General features: G+C 40.4%; 1 protein-coding gene across 1 annotated transcript in view; it reads left to right on the top strand.

The window, feature by feature from the left end:
- The window catches only part of LOC137326740 (nesprin-2-like), a 246,195-nt gene that overhangs the window by 143,942 nt on the left and 81,102 nt on the right, over positions 1–21,151 (top strand). The window contains exons 33-37 of the mRNA XM_067992112.1: positions 3,414–3,547; positions 4,413–4,617; positions 7,021–7,203; positions 19,260–19,397; positions 20,568–20,722. Of these exons, the coding sequence (XP_067848213.1) occupies positions 3,414–3,547; positions 4,413–4,617; positions 7,021–7,203; positions 19,260–19,397; positions 20,568–20,722 (815 nt within the window). The remainder of the gene's footprint in view (positions 1–3,413; positions 3,548–4,412; positions 4,618–7,020; positions 7,204–19,259; positions 19,398–20,567; positions 20,723–21,151) is intronic.

Here is a 21,151-nt window from a genome sequence, read left to right as displayed (position 1 = left end):
TCCCCGTACCTGCCTCACTCGCAGTCACACCCTCCTGTCCCTGACCATGTGCCAATTCTACAGTATTTAGTCTCAGGGGCGTGACTGCCTCCTGGATCAAAGTGTCCAGGTAACTTTCTCCCTCCCTGATGCCTCGCAGTCTCAGCAGCTCGGACTCCAGCCCCTCAACTCTGAGCCGAAGTTCCTCGAGCTGCGGACACTGACCGCAGATGTAGTCGCCCTGGACAAAACTGTCCAGTAGCTCCCACATATTGCAACTGCAACACATCTCCTGCCCTGTCATAACTATTTTATTTATTTAATTGATTACTACAATGCCAATCAAATTATTTTTAGGTTAAACCAAGTACTGGCCTTGTTTAATTTATTAAATTAAGCTAACTTTAAAAAAAAAAAAAATTTTTATGCTATCTCTGCAGCCACCTCTTTTAGAACCCTAGGATGTAGGCCATCAGGTCCAGGGGATTTGTCGGCTTTCAGTCCCATTAATTTCTCCAGTACTTTTTCTTTACTAATATTAATTACTTTAAGTTCCTCACTCTCATTAGACCCTTGATTCCCCACTATTTCCAGTATATTTTTCATTTCTTCTACTGTGAAGACAGATACAAAATATTTATTTATCATAGAAACATAGAAAATAGGAGCAGGAGTCGGCCATTCGGCCCTTCGAGCCTGCTCCCCCATTCAATATGATCATGGCTGATCCTCTATCTCAATACCATATTCCCGCTCTCTCCCCATGCCCCTTGATGCCGTTTGTGTCTAGAAATCTATCTTGCTCCTTCTTAAATATATTCAGTGACTTGGCCTCCGCAGCCTTCTGTGGTAGAGAATTCCACAGGTTCACCACCCTCTGAGTGAAGAAATTTCTCCTCATCTCAGTCCTAAATGTCCTACCCCGTATCCTGAGACTGTGACCCCTCGTTCTGGACCCCCCAGCCAGGGGAAACATCCTCCCTGCATCCAGTCTGACTAGCCCTGTCAAAATTTTATATGTTTCAATGATATCCCCTCTCATTCTTCTAAACTCGAGTGAATACAGGCCGAGTCGACCCAATCTCTCCTCATACGACAGTCCTGCCATCCCAGGAATCAGTCTGGTGAACCTTTGCTGCACTCCCTCTATGGCAAGTATATCCTTTCTTAGGTAAGGAGACCAAAACTGCACACAATACTCCAGGTGTGGTCTCACCAAGGCCCTGTATAACTGCAGTAAGACATCCTTGCTCCTGTACTCAAATCCTGTTGCAATGAAGGCCAACATACCATTTGCCTTCCTAACTGATTGCTGCTCCTGCATGTTTGCTTTCAGTGACTGGTGTATAAGGACACCCAGGTCCCTTTGTACATCAACATTCCCCAATCTATCACCATTTAAATAACACTCTGCCTTTCTGTTTTTCTTTCCAAAGTGGATAACTTCACATTTATCCACAGTATACTGCATCTGCCATGTATTTACCCACTCACTCAACTTGTCTAAATCACCTTGAAGCCTCTTTGCATCCTCCTCACAACTCACGATCCCACCTAGTTTTGTGTTGTCAGCAAACTTGGAAATATTACATTTGGTTCCCTCATCCAAATCATTGATATATATTGTGAATAGCTGGGGCCCAAGCACTGATCCCTGCGGTACCCCACTAGTCACGCCTGCCACCCGGAAAAAGACCCGTTTATTCCTACTCTCTGTTTCCTGTCTGTCAACCAATTCTCAATCCATGCCAGTATATTACCCCCAATCCCATGTGCTTTAATTTTGCACACTAACCTCTCTGCCATTTCCTTATTCCCCATTATAATTTCTCCTGTGTCTGTCTCTAAGGGACCCACATTAGCAAAAGAACCAGAGGGGAGATGAGGAGAATTGTTTTTACGCAGCGAGTTTTTTTTTTTATTCGTTCATGGGATGTGGGCGTCGCTGGCAAGGCCGGCATTTATTGCCCATCCCTAATTGCCCTTGAGAAGGTGGTGGTGAGCCGCCTTCTTGAACCGCTGCAGTCCGTGTGGTGAAGGTTCTCCCACAGTGCTGTTAGGAAGGGAGTTCCAGGATTTTGACCCAGCGACAATGAAGGAACGGCGATATATTTCCAAGTCGGGATGGTGTGTGACTTGGAGGGGAACGTGCAGGTGGTGTTGTTCCCATGCGCCTGCTGCCCTTGTGATGATCTGGAATGTGCTGCCTGAAAGGGCGGTGGAAGCAGATTCAATAGTAACTTTCTGAAGGGAATTGGATAAATACTTGAAAAGGAAACATTTGCAGGGCTATGGGGAAAGAGCGGGGGAGTGGGACTAATTGGACAGCTCTTTCAAAGAGCCAGCACAGGCACGATGGGCTGAATGTCCTCCTTCTGTGCTGCATCATTCTATGATTACATCAGCATGGAGCTCCTTTGGACAGAGCCACTGGGTTCTAAGTTGGGAAGACGATGTTACCAACCCCCCGATCTAAAAGACAGGTTCATGGTTCAGGTTCGAACTCAGAGTCATCTGTGCAGAGCCAACACTGGAAGGGACAGCTTCAAACTGGAAAAACCACCGGCAGTTCAAACTAATCCCTGTTGATGGGCCAACCAACTGGCCACTGCCTCAGAACGGCTAAATAAATTTTAAAATAGAAATTAAATTCCGTTTTTATAGCACGGGATCCCATGGTTTTAGGAGATCACATTCTGCAAATCCGTTCGGTTTCATTGTGAAAACCGGCATCCAACGTCCTTGCTCATGACCAGCAGTCACACTGAGCGCAGTGGGACCTGAGCTCATAACTTAAGCTGTAAGAATACTGAATCACTTCACCTACAGGGAAATGTAAAGTATGTACAGGGTGTTATTTACAAGTTCTGGATCTATAATATTTCTGAAGGGGGAACTGTGCGCTGAAGGGAAGAGATTTATTTCTGGGTATGGGTCCTGAGGACCTGGGCTGGTAATTTTCATCTTTGAAACTTTTTTGGCGCATTTTCTATTGTAATTTGTGAGAGCCACGTTTATAATGCAAATTGTCTATGTAAACGCGTCACACTGTAATGACAGCGCCCTCACTGGCAGGAGGGTGTAATTACTGCGTGACGAGTTTACATACAGTTTCCATTATAAATGTAAACCTAGGAATTTATAATGCAAAAGTTGACAGGAAGTGTGTGCAGTCGTCAGTCCGGGAATCTCCTCGCGATTTTGAAAGTTACAGAGATATAAATAGAAGATAAAACTGTTTTCATGTAAATAACTATTTGATGTAAAGAAATTTTAAAAAATTACCATTTTGCTGGCACTCCTTGTGCAGTATTCGATTTCAATTTGAGGATAAAATATAACGATAAATTCAAGCGGAAATCTCATCGCCCCGGGCGGGATTAATGCTCTGGATCAGCAGACTGGCCTCACCTTTCTCACCCCCCACTCCACAGACTCTGCAGGATACGGCGGCGTGCGGTGAGGAGATCTGGAGAAAGTTCAAGGAAGCTTCTCAGCGACTGAGAGAGGAATGCTGTCCTCCAGTGACACTGCAGCTCGAGACCAAGTGCGAGGTCATCCATTGCAGGTACGGGATGACGGTGCGGGTACAAACAGCAACAGAAAATGTCTTCTTGAAGTAGCTCCCCCCGCCTTCCCGCTCCTTATGGATCACTGGGTCAATGTGCCTACCCGGTGTGGTACTGAGTCACACTAACCACGACTGGCCCAGGCTCCATCTGTGGCCTGTGCTGAGTTAGCTCACCTCAGTCTGGGTAGCAACAGGTGAGCTACAATTGACCTGGGTTAGGTAGGGGGAAATCAGGCAGGGATCCTGCACCTGATCACTGGCCAGTTGAATCAGCACCTTCAGGAGAGGAGGGGACCTGTACCCCAGTGTGAGTCAGCACCTTCAGGAGAGGAGGGGACCTGTATCCCAGTGAGAGTCAGCACCTTCAGGAGAGGAGGGGACCTGTACCCCAGTGAGAGTCAGCACCTTCAGGAGAGGAGGGGACCTGTACCCCAGTGAGAGTCAGCACCTTCAGGAGAGGAGGGGACCTGTATCCCAGTGAGAGTCAGCACCTTCAGGAGAGGAGGGGACCCGTACCCCAGTGAGAGTCAGCACCTTCAGGAGAGGAGGGGGAAACTGGAGGAACAGGTCGAGTATGACTAAAAATGGCGAGTGCCCGAATGGTGAAAGCTGCTCTTTCTGCGGGTTGTGCCGGGCTGGTTTGTTGACCTGTGCCGGGCTGGTTTGTTGACCTGTGCCGGGCTGGTTTGTTGACCTGTGCCGGGCTGGTTTGTTGACCTGTGCCGGGCTGGTTTGTTGACCTGTGCCGGGCTGGTTTGTTGACCTGTGCCGGGCTGGTTTGTTGACCTGTGCCGGGCTGGTTTGTTGACCTGTGCCGGGCTGGTTTGTTGACCTGTGCCACTGTGTTTGTTTCTGGTTCCAGGTGGACGTGTGTTAACCAGGACATCACTGAGCAGCTGCGCTCGGCTCGTGTTCAGTCCCAGCTCTGGCAGCATTACCGCGACGTGTACTGCTCTACCCTGGCCGAGGTGCAGCGGAGCGAGCAGGGGTGCGAGCATCTTCTGGCAGAGATCTCTGCGGAGGACAGCAACCAGGAGAGGCTGCAATCCCGGCTTGTGGAGATCCAGGTCAGGACCTCAGGGACACATTTGTTTTCAATCATAGAAAGATACAGCACTGAAGGAGGCCATTTGGCCCATCGTGCCTGTGCCGGCTCTTTGAGAGTGCTATCCAATTAGTCCCACTCCCCCCTGCTCTTTCCCCGTAGCCCTGCAAATTTTTCCCCTTCGAGTATTTATCCAATTCCCTTTTGAAAGTTATTATTGAATCTGCTTCCACCGCCCTTTCAGGCAGCGCATTCCAGATCATAACAACTCGCTGCGTAAAAAAAATTCTCCTCATCTCCCCTCTGGATCTTTTGCTAATTACCTTAAATCTGCGTCCTCTGGTTATCGACCCTCCTGCCACTGGAAACAGTTTCTCCTTATTTACTCCATCAAAACCCTTCATGATTTTGAACACCTCTAATCAAATCTCCTCTAATCCTTTTCTTCTCTGAGGAGAACAACCCCAGCTTCTCCAGTCTATCCACGTAACTGAAGTCCCTCATCCCTGGAATCATTCCAGTAAATCTCCTCTGCCCCTTCTCTAAGGCCCTTTTAGAGAGAATTGAACACAATACTCCATCTGAGACCTAACCAGTGTTTTATAAAGGTTTATCATAACTTCTGTACTTTTGTACTCTGTGCCTTTATTTATAAATTGTAAACAATTTTACAACACCAAGTTATAGTCCAGCAATTTTATTTTAAATTCACAAGCTTTCGGAGGCTTCCTCCTTCGTCAGGTGAACGATCCACATCGTTCACCTGAGGAAGGAGGAAGTCTCCGAAAGCTTGTGAATTTAAAATAAAATTGCTGGACTATAACTTGGTGTTGTAAAATTGTTTACAATTGTCAACCCCAGTCCATCACCGGCATCTCCACATCTATTTATAAAGCCCAGGATCCCATAAGCTTTTTTAACCACTTTCTCAACCTGCCCTGCCACCTTCAAAGATTTGTGCACATATACCCCCAGATCTCTCTGTTCCTGCACCCCCTTTAAAATTGTACCATTTAGTTTATATTGCCTCTCCTCGTTCTTCCTACTGAAATGAATCACTTTGCACTTCTATCGAAGGAATATTTTCTGTGATTTTATCATCAGCAGGACTCGACACCCCTGCACCTGAGGTACATCGATCTAATGCCAATGTTGCAGTGGTTTTGTTACTGGACTGATAATCCAGAGAAGGTGATTTCAAATCCTAGCATGGGCAGTTTGAGAATTTGAATTCAGTTTGAGGAAAAGTCTGGAAATAAAAATTTGGTCTCAGTAAAAGTGACCATGAAGCTGTTGGATTGTCGTAAAAAAAAAACCAACTGGTTCACTAATGTCCCTTTGGGGAAGGAAACCTGCCGTCCTTACCCGGTCTGGGCCTATATGTGACTCCAGACCCACACCAACGGGGTTGACTCTTAACTGCCCTCTGAAGTGGGACTAGCAAAGTCACTCGGTTTGTATCAAACCCATTCCCAGCGGTTCAAGAAAAATCCTAACACCACCTTCTCAAGGGGCAACCAGGGATGGGCAATAAATGCCGGCCTTGCCAGCGACGCCCACAAAAGAAAAATGTTTAAGTGGGGACAGGATTGGCTTAGGCTGTGATGTCTGCATAGTTGAATAGCTTCTCACTCACTGCCAAGCCTCAAACATGGAGAGACTGATTGACAGGGTGCTGGACTCCTGCTGGGGTAAACACTATGGGTGCTGGTCTCCTGCTGGGGTAAACACTATGGGTGCTGGTCTCCTGCTGGGGTAAACACTATGGGTGCTGGTCTCCTGCTGGGGTAAACACTATGGGTGCTGGTCTCCTGCTGGGGTAAACACTATGGGTGCTGGTCTCCTGCTGGGGTAAACACTATGGGTGCTGGTCTCCTGCTGGGGTAAACACTATGGGTGCTGGTCTCCTGCTGGGGTAAACACTATGGGTGCTGGTCTCCTGCTGGGGTAAACACTATGGGTGCTGGTCTCCTGTTGGGGTAAACACTATGGGTGCTGGTCTCCTGCTGGGGTAAACACTATGGGTGCTGGTCTCCTGCTGGGGTAAACACTATGGGTGCTGGTCTCCTGCTGGGGTAAACACTATGGGTGCTGGTCTCCTGCTGGGGTAAACACTATGGGTGCTGGTCTCCTGCTGGGGTAAACACTATGGGTGCTGGTCTCCTGCTGGGGTAAACACTATGGGTGCTGGTCTCCTGCTGGGGTAAACACTATGGGTGTTGGTCTCCTGCTGGGGTAAACACTATGGGTGCTGGTCTCCTGCTGGGGTAAACACCACGGATGCTGGTCTCCTGGGGCTCACACCACAGGTGCTGGTCTCCTGCTGGGATACAGTGGTGCATATACAACAGCCATTCTCTGTGGACTATTCTCCTCTCCATTTACTGCTAGTACTCATTTATAACTTTTATTGATTTGTTTAAAGGAATCATTAAGTGACCTCAGGACCCTCCAGGAGGATATTTCGCGAGTGTGCGAAGCGGCAGACAAACTGGCCAGACAGGTGGACTCCTCATCGTCTGCGACCATTCAATCGGACAGTCGTTGTCTGTCTGGGAAAGTGTCCCGTCTGGAGGAGTTACTCTCCTTAAAGATACCAGACATTCAGGTAAAATCATCAACAGCAGCTCCTGCGATCCCACTGCTCGTGTGAATAGAAGAATTTGTATTTATAACTCACCATTCGTAGATCACACTGAAATACACTATTATATATAACCCCCTCTATAGATCACACTGAAATACACTATTATATATAACCCCCTCCATAGATCACACTGAAATACACTATTATATATAACCCCCTCTGTATATCACACTGAAATACACTATTATATATAACCCCCTCTATAGATCACACTGAAATACACTATTATATATAACCCCCTCTATAGATCACACTGAAATACACTATTATATATAACCCATTCTATAGATCACACTGAAATACACTATTATATATAACCCCCTCTATAGATCACACTGAAATACACAATTATATATAACCCCCTCTATAGATCACACTGAAATACACTATTATATATAACCCCCTCTGTATATCACACTGAAATACACTATTATATATAACCCCCTCTATAGATCACACTGAAATACACTATTATATATAACCCCCTCTATAGATCACACTGAAATACACTATTATATATAACCCATTCTATAGATCACACTGAAATACACTATTATATATAACCCCCTCTATAGATCACACTGAAATACACTATTATATATAACCCCCTCCATAGATCACACTGAAATACACTATTATATATAACCCCCTCTATAGATCACACTGAAATACACTATTATATATAACCCCCTCTGTATATCACACTGAAATACACTATTATATATAACCCATTCTATAGATCACACTGAAATACACTATTATATATAACCCCCTCTGTATATCACACTGAAATACACTATTATATATAACCCCCCTCTACAGATCACACTGAAATACACTATTATATATAACCCCCCTCTATAGATCACACTGAAATACACTATTATATATAACCCCCTCTATAGATCACACTGAAATACACTATTATATATAACCCATTCTATAGATCACACTGAAATACACTATTATATATAACCCCCTCTATAGATCACACTGAAATACACTATTATATATAACCCCCTCTGTATATCACACTGAAATACACTATTATATATAACCCCCTCTATAGATCACACTGAAATACACTATTATATATAACCCCCTCTATAGATCACACTGAAATACACTATTATATATAACCCATTCTATAGATCACACTGAAATACACTATTATATATAACCCCCTCTATAGATCACACTGAAATACACTATTATATATAACCCCCTCTATAGATCACACTGAAATACACTATTATATATAACCCCCTCTATAGATCACACTGAAATACACTATTATATATAACCCATTCTATAGATCACACTGAAATACACTATTATATATAACCCCCTCTATAGATCACACTGAAATACACTATTATATATAACCCATTCTATAGATCACACTGAAATACACTATTATATATAACCCCCTCTATAGATCACACTGAAATACACTATTATATATAACCCATTCTATAGATCACACTGAAATACACTATTATATATAACCCCCTCTATAGATCACACTGAAATACACTATTATATATAACCCCCTCTATAGATCACACTGAAATACACTATTATATATAACCCATTCTATAGATCACACTGAAATACACTATTATATATAACCCCCTCTATAGATCACACTGAAATACACTATTATATATAACCCCCTCTATAGATCACACTGAAATACACTATTATATATAACCCCCTCTATAGATCACACTGAAATACACTATTATATATAACCCCCTCTATAGATCACACTGAAATACACTATTATATATAACCCATTCTATAGATCACACTGAAATACACTATTATATATAACCCCCTCTATAGATCACACTGAAATACACTATTATATATAACCCCCTCTATAGATCACACTGAAATACACTATTATATATAACCCATTCTATAGATCACACTGAAATACACTATTATATATAACCCCCTCTATAGATCACACTGAAATACACTATTATATATAACCCCCTCTATAGATCACACTGAAATACACTATTATATATAACCCCCTCTATAGATCACACTGAAATACACTATTATATATAACCCCCTCTGTATATCACACTGAAATACACTATTATATATAACCCATTCTATAGATCACACTGAAATACACTATTATATATAACCCCCTCTGTATATCACACTGAAATACACTATTATATATAACCCCCCTCTATAGATCACACTGAAATACACTATTATATATAACCCCCTCTATAGATCACACTGAAATACACTATTATATATAACCCATTCTATAGATCACACTGAAATACACTATTATATATAACCCCCTCTATAGATCACACTGAAATACACTATTATATATAACCCCCCTCTATAGATCACACTGAAATACACTATTATATATAACCCCCTCTATAGATCACACTGAAATACACTATTATATATAACCCATTCTATAGATCACACTGAAATACACTATTATATATAACCCCCTCTATAGATCACACTGAAATACACTATTATATATAACCCCCTCTATAGATCACACTGAAATACACTATTATATATAACCCCCTCTGTATATCACACTGAAATACACTATTATATATAACCCATTCTATAGATCACACTGAAATACACTATTATATATAACCCCCTCTGTATATCACACTGAAATACACTATTATATATAACCCCCCTCTATAGATCACACTGAAATACACTATTATATATGACCCCCCTCTATAGATCACACTGAAATACACTATTATATATAACCCCCTCTATAGATCACACTGAAATACACTATTATATATAACCCATTCTATAGATCACACTGAAATACACTATTATATATAACCCCCTCTATTGGTCACACTGAAATACACTATTATATATAACCCCCCTCTATAGATCACACTGAAATACACTATTATATATAACCCCCTCTATAGATCACACTGAAATACACTATTTTCTATAACCCATTCTATAGATCACACTGACATACACTATTATATATAACCCCCTCTATAGATCACACTGAAATACACTATTATATATAACCCCCCTCTATAGATCACACTGAAATACACTATTATATATAACCCATTCTATAGATCACACTGAAATACACTATTATATATAACCCCCTCTATAGATCACACTGAAATACACTATTATATATAACCCCCCTCTATAGATCACACTGAAATACACTATTATATATAACCCCCCTCTATATATCACACTGAAATACACTATTATATATAACCCCCTCTATATATCACACTGAAATACACGATTATATATAACCCCCTCTATGTATCACACTGAAATACACTATTATATATAACCCCCCTCTATAGATCACACTGAAATACACTATTATATATAACCCCCTCTATAGGTCACACTGAAATACACTATTATATATAACCCATTCTATAGATCACACTGAAATACACTATTATATATAACCCCCTCTGTATATCACACTGAAATACACTATTATATATAACCCCCTCTATAGATCACACTGAAATACACTATTATATATAACCCCCTCTATAGATCACACTGAAATACACTATTATATATAACCCATTCTATAGATCACACTGAAATACACTATTATATATAACCCCCTCTATAGATCACACTGAAATACACTATTATATATAACCCCCCTCTATAGATCACACTGAAATACACTATTATATATAACCCCCTCTATAGATCACACTGAAATACACTATTATATATAACCCATTCTATAGATCACACTGAAATACACTATTATATATAACCCCCTCTGTATATCACACTGAAATACACTATTATATATAACCCCCTCTATAGATCACACTGAAATACACTATTATATATAACCCCCTCTATAGATCACACTGAAATACACTATTATATATAACCCATTCTATAGATCACACTGAATTACACTATTATATATAACCCCTCTGTATATCACACTGAAATACACTATTATATATAACCCCCTCTATAGATCACACTGAAATACACTATTATATATAACCCCCTCTATAGATCACACTGAAATACACTATTATATATAACCCCCCTCTATAGATCACACCGAAATACACTATTATATATAACCCCCTCTATAGATCACACTGAAATACACTATTATATATAACCCATTCTATAGATCACACTGAAATACACTATTATATATAACCCCCTCTATAGATCACACTGAAATACACTATTATATATAACCCCCTCTATAGATCACACTGAAATACACTATTATATATAACCCATTCTATAGATCACACTGAAATACACTATTATATATAACCCCCTCTATAGATCACACTGAAATACACTATTATATATAACCCCCCTCTATAGATCACACTGAAATACACTATTATATATAACCCCCTCTATAGATCACACTGAAATACACTATTATATATAACCCATTCTATAGATCACACTGAAATACACTATTATATATAACCCCCTCTGTATATCACACTGAAATACACTATTATATATAACCCCCTCTATAGATCACACTGAAATACACTATTATATATAACCCCCTCTATAGATCACACTGAAATACACTATTATATATAACCCATTCTATAGATCACACTGAATTACACTATTATATATAACCCCTCTGTATATCACACTGAAATACACTATTATATATAACCCCCTCTATAGATCACACTGAAATACACTATTATATATAACCCCCTCTATAGATCACACTGAAATACACTATTATATATAACCCCCCTCTATAGATCACACCGAAATACACTATTATATATAACCCCCTCTATAGATCACACTGAAATACACTATTATATATAACCCATTCTATAGATCACACTGAAATACACTATTATATATAACCCCCTCTATAGATCACACTGAAATACACTATTATATATAACCCCCTCTATAGATCACACTGAAATACACTATTATATATAACCCATTCTATAGATCACACTGAAATACACTATTATATATAACCCCCTCTATAGATCACACTGAAATACACTATTATATATAACCCATTCTATAGATCACACTGAAATACACTATTATATATAACCCCCTCTATAGATCACACTGAAATACACTATTATATATAACCCATTCTATAGATCACACTGAAATACACTATTATATATAACCCCCTCTATGTATCACACTGAAATACACTATTATATATAACCCCCCTCTATAGATCACACTGAAATACACTATTATATATAACCCCCTCTATAGGTCACACTGAAATACACTATTATATATAACCCATTCTATAGATCACACTGAAATACACTATTATATATAACCCCCTCTATAGATCACACTGAAATACACTATTATATATAACCCCCTCTATATATCACACTGAAATACACTATTATATATAACCCCCTCTATAGATCACACTGAAATACACTATTATATATAACCCATTCTATAGATCACACTGAAATACACTATTATATATAACCCCCTCTATAGATCACACTGAAATACACTATTATATATAACCCCCCTCTATAGATCACACTGAAATACACTATTATATATAACCCCCTCTATAGATCACACTGAAATACACTATTATATATAACCCATTCTATAGATCACACTGAAATACACTATTATATATAACCCCCTCTGTATATCACACTGAAATACACTATTATATATAACCCCCTCTATAGATCACACTGAAATACACTATTATATATAACCCCCTCTATAGATCACACTGAAATACACTATTATATATAACCCATTCTATAGATCACACTGAATTACACTATTATATATAACCCCTCTGTATATCACACTGAAATACACTATTATATATAACCCCCTCTATAGATCACACTGAAATACACTATTATATATAACCCCCTCTATAGATCACACTGAAATACACTATTATATATAACCCATTCTATAGATCACACTGAAATACACTATTATATATAACCCCCTCTATAGATCACACTGAAATACACTATTATATATAACCCCCTCTATAGATCACACTGAAATACACTATTATATATAACCCCCTCTATAGATCACACTGAAATACACTATTATATATAACCCCCTCTATAGATCACACTGAAATACACTATATATAACCCCCTCTGTATATCACACTGAAATACACTATTATATATAACCCATTCTATAGATCACACTGAAATACACTATTATATATAACCCCCTCTGTATATCACACTGAAATACACTATTATATATAACCCCCCTCTATAGATCACACTGAAATACACTATTATATATAACCCCCTCTATAGATCACACTGAAATACACTATTATATATAACCCATTCTATAGATCACACTGAAATACACTATTATATATAACCCCCTCTATAGATCACACTGAAATACACTATTATATATAACCCCCCTCTATAGATCACACTGAAATACACTATTATATATAACCCCCTCTATAGATCACACTGAAATACACTATTATATATAACCCATTCTATAGATCACACTGAAATACACTATTATATATAACCCCCTCTATAGATCACACTGAAATACACTATTATATATAACCCCCCTCTATAGATCACACTGAAATACACTATTATATATAACCCCCTCTATAGATCACACTGAAATACACTATTATATATAACCCATTCTATAGATCACACTGAAATACACTATTATATATAACCCCCTCTATAGATCACACTGAAATACACTATTATATATAACCCCCTCTATAGATCACACTGAAATACACTATTATATATAACCCCCTCTGTATATCACACTGAAATACACTATTATATATAACCCATTCTATAGATCACACTGAAATACACTATTATATATAACCCCCTCTGTATATCACACTGAAATACACTATTATATATAACCCCCCTCTTTAGATCACACTGAAATACACTATTATATATGACCCCCCTCTATAGATCACACTGAAATACACTATTATATATAACCCCCTCTATAGATCACACTGAAATACACTATTATATATAACCCATTCTATAGATCACACTGAAATACACTATTATATATAACCCCCTCTATTGGTCACACTGAAATACACTATTATATATAACCCCCCTCTATAGATCACACTGAAATACACTATTATATATAACCCCCTCTATAGATCACACTGAAATACACTATTTTCTATAACCCATTCTATAGATCACACTGACATACACTATTATATATAACCCCCTCGATAGATCACACTGAAATACACTATTATATATAACCCCCCTCTATAGATCACACTGAAATACACTATTATATATAACCCATTCTATAGATCACACTGAAATACACTATTATATATAACCCCCTCTATAGATCACACTGAAATACACTATTATATATAACCCCCCTCTATAGATCACACTGAAATACACTATTATATATAACCCCCCTCTATATATCACACTGAAATACACTATTATATATAACCCCCTCTATATATCACACTGAAATACACTATTATATATAACCCCCTCTATGTATCACACTGAAATACACTATTATATATAACCCCCCTCTATAGATCACACTGAAATACACTATTATATATAACCCCCTCTATAGGTCACACTGAAATACACTATTATATATAACCCATTCTATAGATCACACTGAAATACACTATTATATATAACCCCCTCTGTATATCACACTGAAATACACTATTATATATAACCCCCTCTATATATCACACTGAAATACACTATTATATATAACCCCCTCTATAGATCACACTGAAATACACTATTATATATAACCCATTCTATAGATCACACTGAAATACACTATTATATATAACCCCCTCTATAGATCACACTGAAATACACTATTATATATAACCCCCCTCTATAGATCACACTGAAATACACTATTATATATAACCCCCTCTATAGATCACACTGAAATACACTATTATATATAACCCCCCTCTATAGATCACACTGAAATACACTATTATATATAACCCCCCTCTATAGATCACACTGAAATACACTATTATATATAACCCCCTCTATAGATCACACTGAAATACACTATTATATATAACCCATTCTATAGATCACACTGAAATACACTATTATATATAACCCCCTCTGTATATCACACTGAAATACACTATTATATATAACCCCCTCTATAGATCACACTGAAATACACTATTATATATAACCCCCTCTATAGATCACACTGAAATACACTATTATATATAACCCATTCTATAGATCACACTGAATTACACTATTATATATAACCCCTCTGTATATCACACTGAAATACACTATTATATATAACCCCCTCTATAGATCACACTGAAATACACTATTATATATAACCCCCTCTATAGATCACACTGAAATACACTATTATATATAACCCCCCTCTATAGATCACACCGAAATACACTATTATATATAACCCCCTCTATAGATCACACTGAAATACACTATTATATATAACCCATTCTATAGATCACACTGAAATACACTATTATATATAACCCCCTCTATAGATCACACTGAAATACACTATTATATATAACCCCCTCTATAGATCACACTGAAATACACTATTATATATAACCCATTCTATAGATCACACTGAAATACACTATTATATATAACCCCCTCTATAGATCACACTGAAATACACTATTATATATAACCCATTCTATAGATCACACTGAAATACACTATTATATATAACCCCCTCTATAGATCACACTGAAATACACTATTATATATAACCCATTCTATAGATCACACTGAAATACACTATTATATATAACCCCCTCTATGTATCACACTGAAATACACTATTATATATAACCCCCCTCTATAGATCACACTGAAATACACTATTATATATAACCCCCTCTATAGGTCACACTGAAATACACTATTATATATAACCCATTCTATAGATCACACTGAAATACACTATTATATATAACCCCCTCTATAGATCACACTGAAATACACTATTATATATAACCCCCCTCTATAGATCACACTGAAATACACTATTATATATAACCCCCTCTATAGATCACACTGAAATACACTATTATATATAACCCATTCTATAGATCACACTGACATACACTATTATATATAACCCCCTCTATAGATCACACTGAAATACACTATTATATATAACCCCCCTCTATAGATCACACTGAAATACACTATTATATATAACCCATTCTATAGATTACACTGAAATACACTATTATATATTACCCATTCTATAGATCACACTGAAATACACTATTATATATACCCCCTCTATAGATCACACTGAAATACACTATTATATATAACCCCCCTCTATAGATCACACTGAAATACACTATTATATATAACCCCCCTCTATATATCACACTGAAATACACTATTATATATAACCCCCTCTATATATCACACTGAAATACACTATTATATATAACCCCCTCTATAGATCACACTGAAATACACTATTATATATAACCCCCTCTATAGATCACACTGAAATACACTATTATATATAACCCCCTCTATAGATCACACTGAAATACACTATTATATATAACCCCCTCTATAGATCACACTGAAATACACTATTATATATAACCCCCTCTATAGATCACACTGAAATACACTATTATATATAACCCCCCTCTATAGATCACACTGAAATACACTATTATATATAACCCATTCTATAGATCACACTGAAATACACTATTATATATAACCCCCTCGAGAGATCACACTGAAATACACTATTATATATAACCCATTCTATAGATCACACTGAAATACACTATTATATATAACCCATTCTATAGATCACACTGAAATACACTATTATATATAACCCCCTCTATAGATCACACTGAAATACACTATTATATATAACCCATTCTATAGATTACACTGCAATACACTATTATCTATGACCCCTCTATATAATAGTGTTGCGCTATTATATATTTATTTATCACTGCTCTCTGTTGATCTGTAATCATGTAATATATATATTACTAATATAAATGTATTATATATAGCACGTCTAGTTGTTAAAGGTAACTGTGTTATCGATAATTGCATTCTGGATGTTAATTATTATATGTAATACCCCTTTATATGTTAAGTGGTAACTGTGTCTTGTATATAATGCCCTATATATTATATAGTAACCGTGTATTGACCCTGACGGCCAGCAGATTGTGCCTCCAGCAGATTGTGCCCGGATTGTGCCCACTGCTGCCCTCTAGAGGTGAACCCACTGGATTTTGCAGGGTCAGTGGGTCAGCAGTCCCGGGGTCCTCCTGTGCTGCCGGCAAATCCGGCTCTGGCCGCCACCTTGGGCGGGAGCGGGCGAGGCGTCTCCCGGCGAAGACCCAGTGAGGACCGATTTTTAAAAAAAGTTGCCTTATTTTCACGGGAAGATCATGTCTGACTAATTTGATTGAATTTTTTGAGGGGGTGACTAGGCGTGTGGATGAGGGTAACGCAGTGGATGTGGTATACATGGATTTCAGTAAGGCCTTCGATAAAGTCCCGCACAGGAGACTGGTCAAGAAGGTACGAGCCCATGGAATCCAGGGTGCCTTGGCACTTTGGATACAAAACTGGCTTAGTGGCAGAAGGCAGAGGGTGATGGTCGAAGGTTGTTTTTGTGACTGGAAGCCTGTGGCCAGTGGGGTACCACAGGGATCGGTGCTGGGTCCCTTGCTGTTTGTGGTCTACATTAATGACTTCGATATGAATGTAAAAGGTATGATCAGTAAGTTCGCTGATGATACAAAAATTGGTAGGGTGGTAAATAGCGAGGAGGATAGCCTCAGTCTGCAGGACGATATAGATGGGTTGGTCAGATGGGCGGAACAGTGGCAAATGGAATTTAACCCGGAAAAGTGCGAGGTGATGCACTTTGGAGGGACTAACAAGGCAAGGGAATACACAATGAATGGGAGGACCCTAGGCAAGACAGAGGGTCAGAGGGATCTTGGTGTGCAAGTTCACAGATCCCTGAAGGCGGCGGAACAGGTAGATAAGGTGGTAAAGAAGGCATATGGGATACTTGCCTTTATTAGCCGAGGCATAGAATATAAGAGCAAGGAGGTTATGATGGAGCTGTATAAAACACTGGTTAGGCCACAGCTGGAGTACTGTGTGCAGTTCTGGTCGCCACACTACAGGAAGGATGTGATCGCTTTGGAGAGGGTGCAGAGGAGATTCACCAGGATGTTACCAGGGCTGGAGCGCTTCAGCTATGAAGAGACTGGGAAGATTGGGTTTGTTTTCCTTGGAGCAGAGGAGGCTGAGGGGGGACATGATTGAGGTGTACAAAATTATGAGGGGCACAGATAGGATGGATACTAAGGAGCTTTTTCCCTTCGTTGAGGGTACTATAACAAGGGGACATAGATTCAAGGTAAAAGGCGGGAGGTTTAGAGGGGATTTGAGAAAGAACTTTTTCACCCAGAGGGTGGTTGGAGTCTGGAACTCACTGCCTGAAAGGGTTGTGGAGGCAGGAACCCTCACAACATTCAAGAAGCATTTGGATGAGCACTTGAAATGCCATAGCATACAAGGCTACGGACCAAATGCTGGAATATGGGATTAGAGTAGACAGGGCTGATGGCCGGCGCGGACACGATGGGCCGAAGGGCCTCTATCCGTGCTATATAACTCTATGACTCTATGACTCTATGACGGGTCCAGCCCAGCAACTCTCCTGGCCTGGACCCCCCCCCCCCTCCCAGCGGGCCCGCCCGTGCCTTCCTGGAGGCCGATAACCTCTCTTGGTAACCGTCTAGGCTCATTTCAAGCTGAGCTACTGGAGAGGCTGCTCACCCTTTTCCCTAATCATCTGCTTCTATCTTGCTGTGACGTGTTCGGTGACAGGGCCTGATGGAGCAGCACGAGGATTTCAGCAGATATTTGCACACCCTGGAGACTCTGGTTAATGAGTCGGAGGAGGTTCTGAAATCAGTCAACTCCGGCACAGCGGGAGCGGAACAGGACCGCATGGAGACATTGAAGGTACGAGGCACTGCGCTCGCCTGGTTCCAATCTCACCTCTCCGATCGTAGCCAGAGAATCTCCTGCGATGGCTTCTCTTCCCTCTCCCGCACCGTTACCTCTGGAGTCTCCCAAGGATCTATCCCTGGCCCCCTCCTGTTTCTCATCCACATGCTGCTCCTCGGTGACATCATCCGAAAACACGACGTCAGATTCCACATGTACGCTGACGACACCCGGCTCCACCTCACCACCACCTCCCTCGACCCCTCCACTGTCTCTGATTTGTCACATTGCTTGTCCAACATCCAGTGTTGGATGAACAGAAATTTCCTGCAGTTGAATATTGGGAAGACGGAAGCCATTGTCTTCGATGCCCACCACAAACTCCGTTCCCTAGACACCGACTCCATCCCTCTCCCCGGTCATTATCCCAGGCTCAAACAGACCGTTCCTGAACTTGGGGTCCTGTTTGACCCCGAGCTAAGCTTCCGACCCCATATCTGCTCCATCACAGGTCTCAGCCGGGACTCAGTGGGCAGCACTCTCGCCTCTGAGTCGGAAGGTTGTGGGTTCAAGCCCTGCTCCAGAGACTTGAGCACAAAATCCCGGCTTTTCAGTGCACTACTGAGGAACTTGCATTTATATAGCACCGATCATGACCTCAGGACGTTCTAAAGCGCTTTACAGCCAATTAAGTATATTTTGAAGTGTAGTCACTGTTATGATGTAGGAAATGCAGCAGCCAATTTGCGCACAGCAAGATCCCACAAACAGCAATGAGATAATGACCAGATCACCTGTTCTAGTGATGTTGGTTGAGGGGTAAATATTGTCCAGAACACCGAGGAGAACTCCCTTGCTCTTCTTCGAATAGTCACCGTGGGATCTTTTACGTCCTCCTGAGAGGGCAGACGGGAGCCTCGGTTTAACGTCTCATCCGAAAGTCGGCACCTTCGACAGTGCAGCACTCCCTCAGTACTGCACTGGGAGTGTCAGCCCGGATTATGGGCTCAAGTCTCTGGAAAGGGAGCTCGAACCCAGGACTTTCTGACTCAGAGCGACTGATGGTAAATGACTGAGGAGCCCCCCCCCGGGGGTGGCCGCACTGATCGCTCTCCCCTCTCCTCCCCCCCCCCCCCTCCCCCCCCGTGTACACTCGGGCTCCCTCTAATTGTGCCTTTGTTCCAGGACCACCTGCTGAAGTTGAGCAGCTCCTCTCTGCTCCTGGAGACCCTGAACCACCTCAGTAACGGGCTGCTGCTCAGCGACCCAGACTACAGAAGAGTTCAGACCCTGAACCGACGGTGGGGACAGGCTCGGGCAACAGCGGCGGACCGGTGCAGGTACGTCCAACTCGTCCAGTGCAGCGCGGATTCACCGGGGTTAAATTATGAAGACATGTTCATAGAATGATGCAGTACAGAAAGAGACCATTCGGCCCATCGTTCCTGTGCCGGCACTTTGAAAGCTATCAATTAGTCCCATTCCTCTGCCTTTTCCCCACATCCCTGTACAGACTCGGCTTTTGTTCCCTCGAGTATCGAAGATTAAGGGGGGGATCTAATTGAGGTGTTTAAGATGATTAAAGGATTTGATAGGGTAGATAGAGAGAAACTATTTCCTCTAGTGGGAGAGCCCAGAACAAGGGGGCATAATCTTAAAATTGGAGCTCGGCCGTTCAGGGGTGATGTCAGGAAGCACTTCTTCACACAAAGGGGAGTGGAAATCTGGAACTCTCTTCCCCCAAAAAGCTGTTGAGGCTGGGGGTCAAT

The sequence above is a fragment of the Heptranchias perlo genome, chromosome 10 (assembly GCF_035084215.1).
Source record: "Heptranchias perlo isolate sHepPer1 chromosome 10, sHepPer1.hap1, whole genome shotgun sequence".
In the NCBI taxonomy this organism is placed as follows: domain Eukaryota; kingdom Metazoa; phylum Chordata; class Chondrichthyes; order Hexanchiformes; family Hexanchidae; genus Heptranchias; species Heptranchias perlo.
Note: the sequence above shows the minus strand (reverse complement) of the source record. Positions and strands in the feature narration are given on the sequence as shown.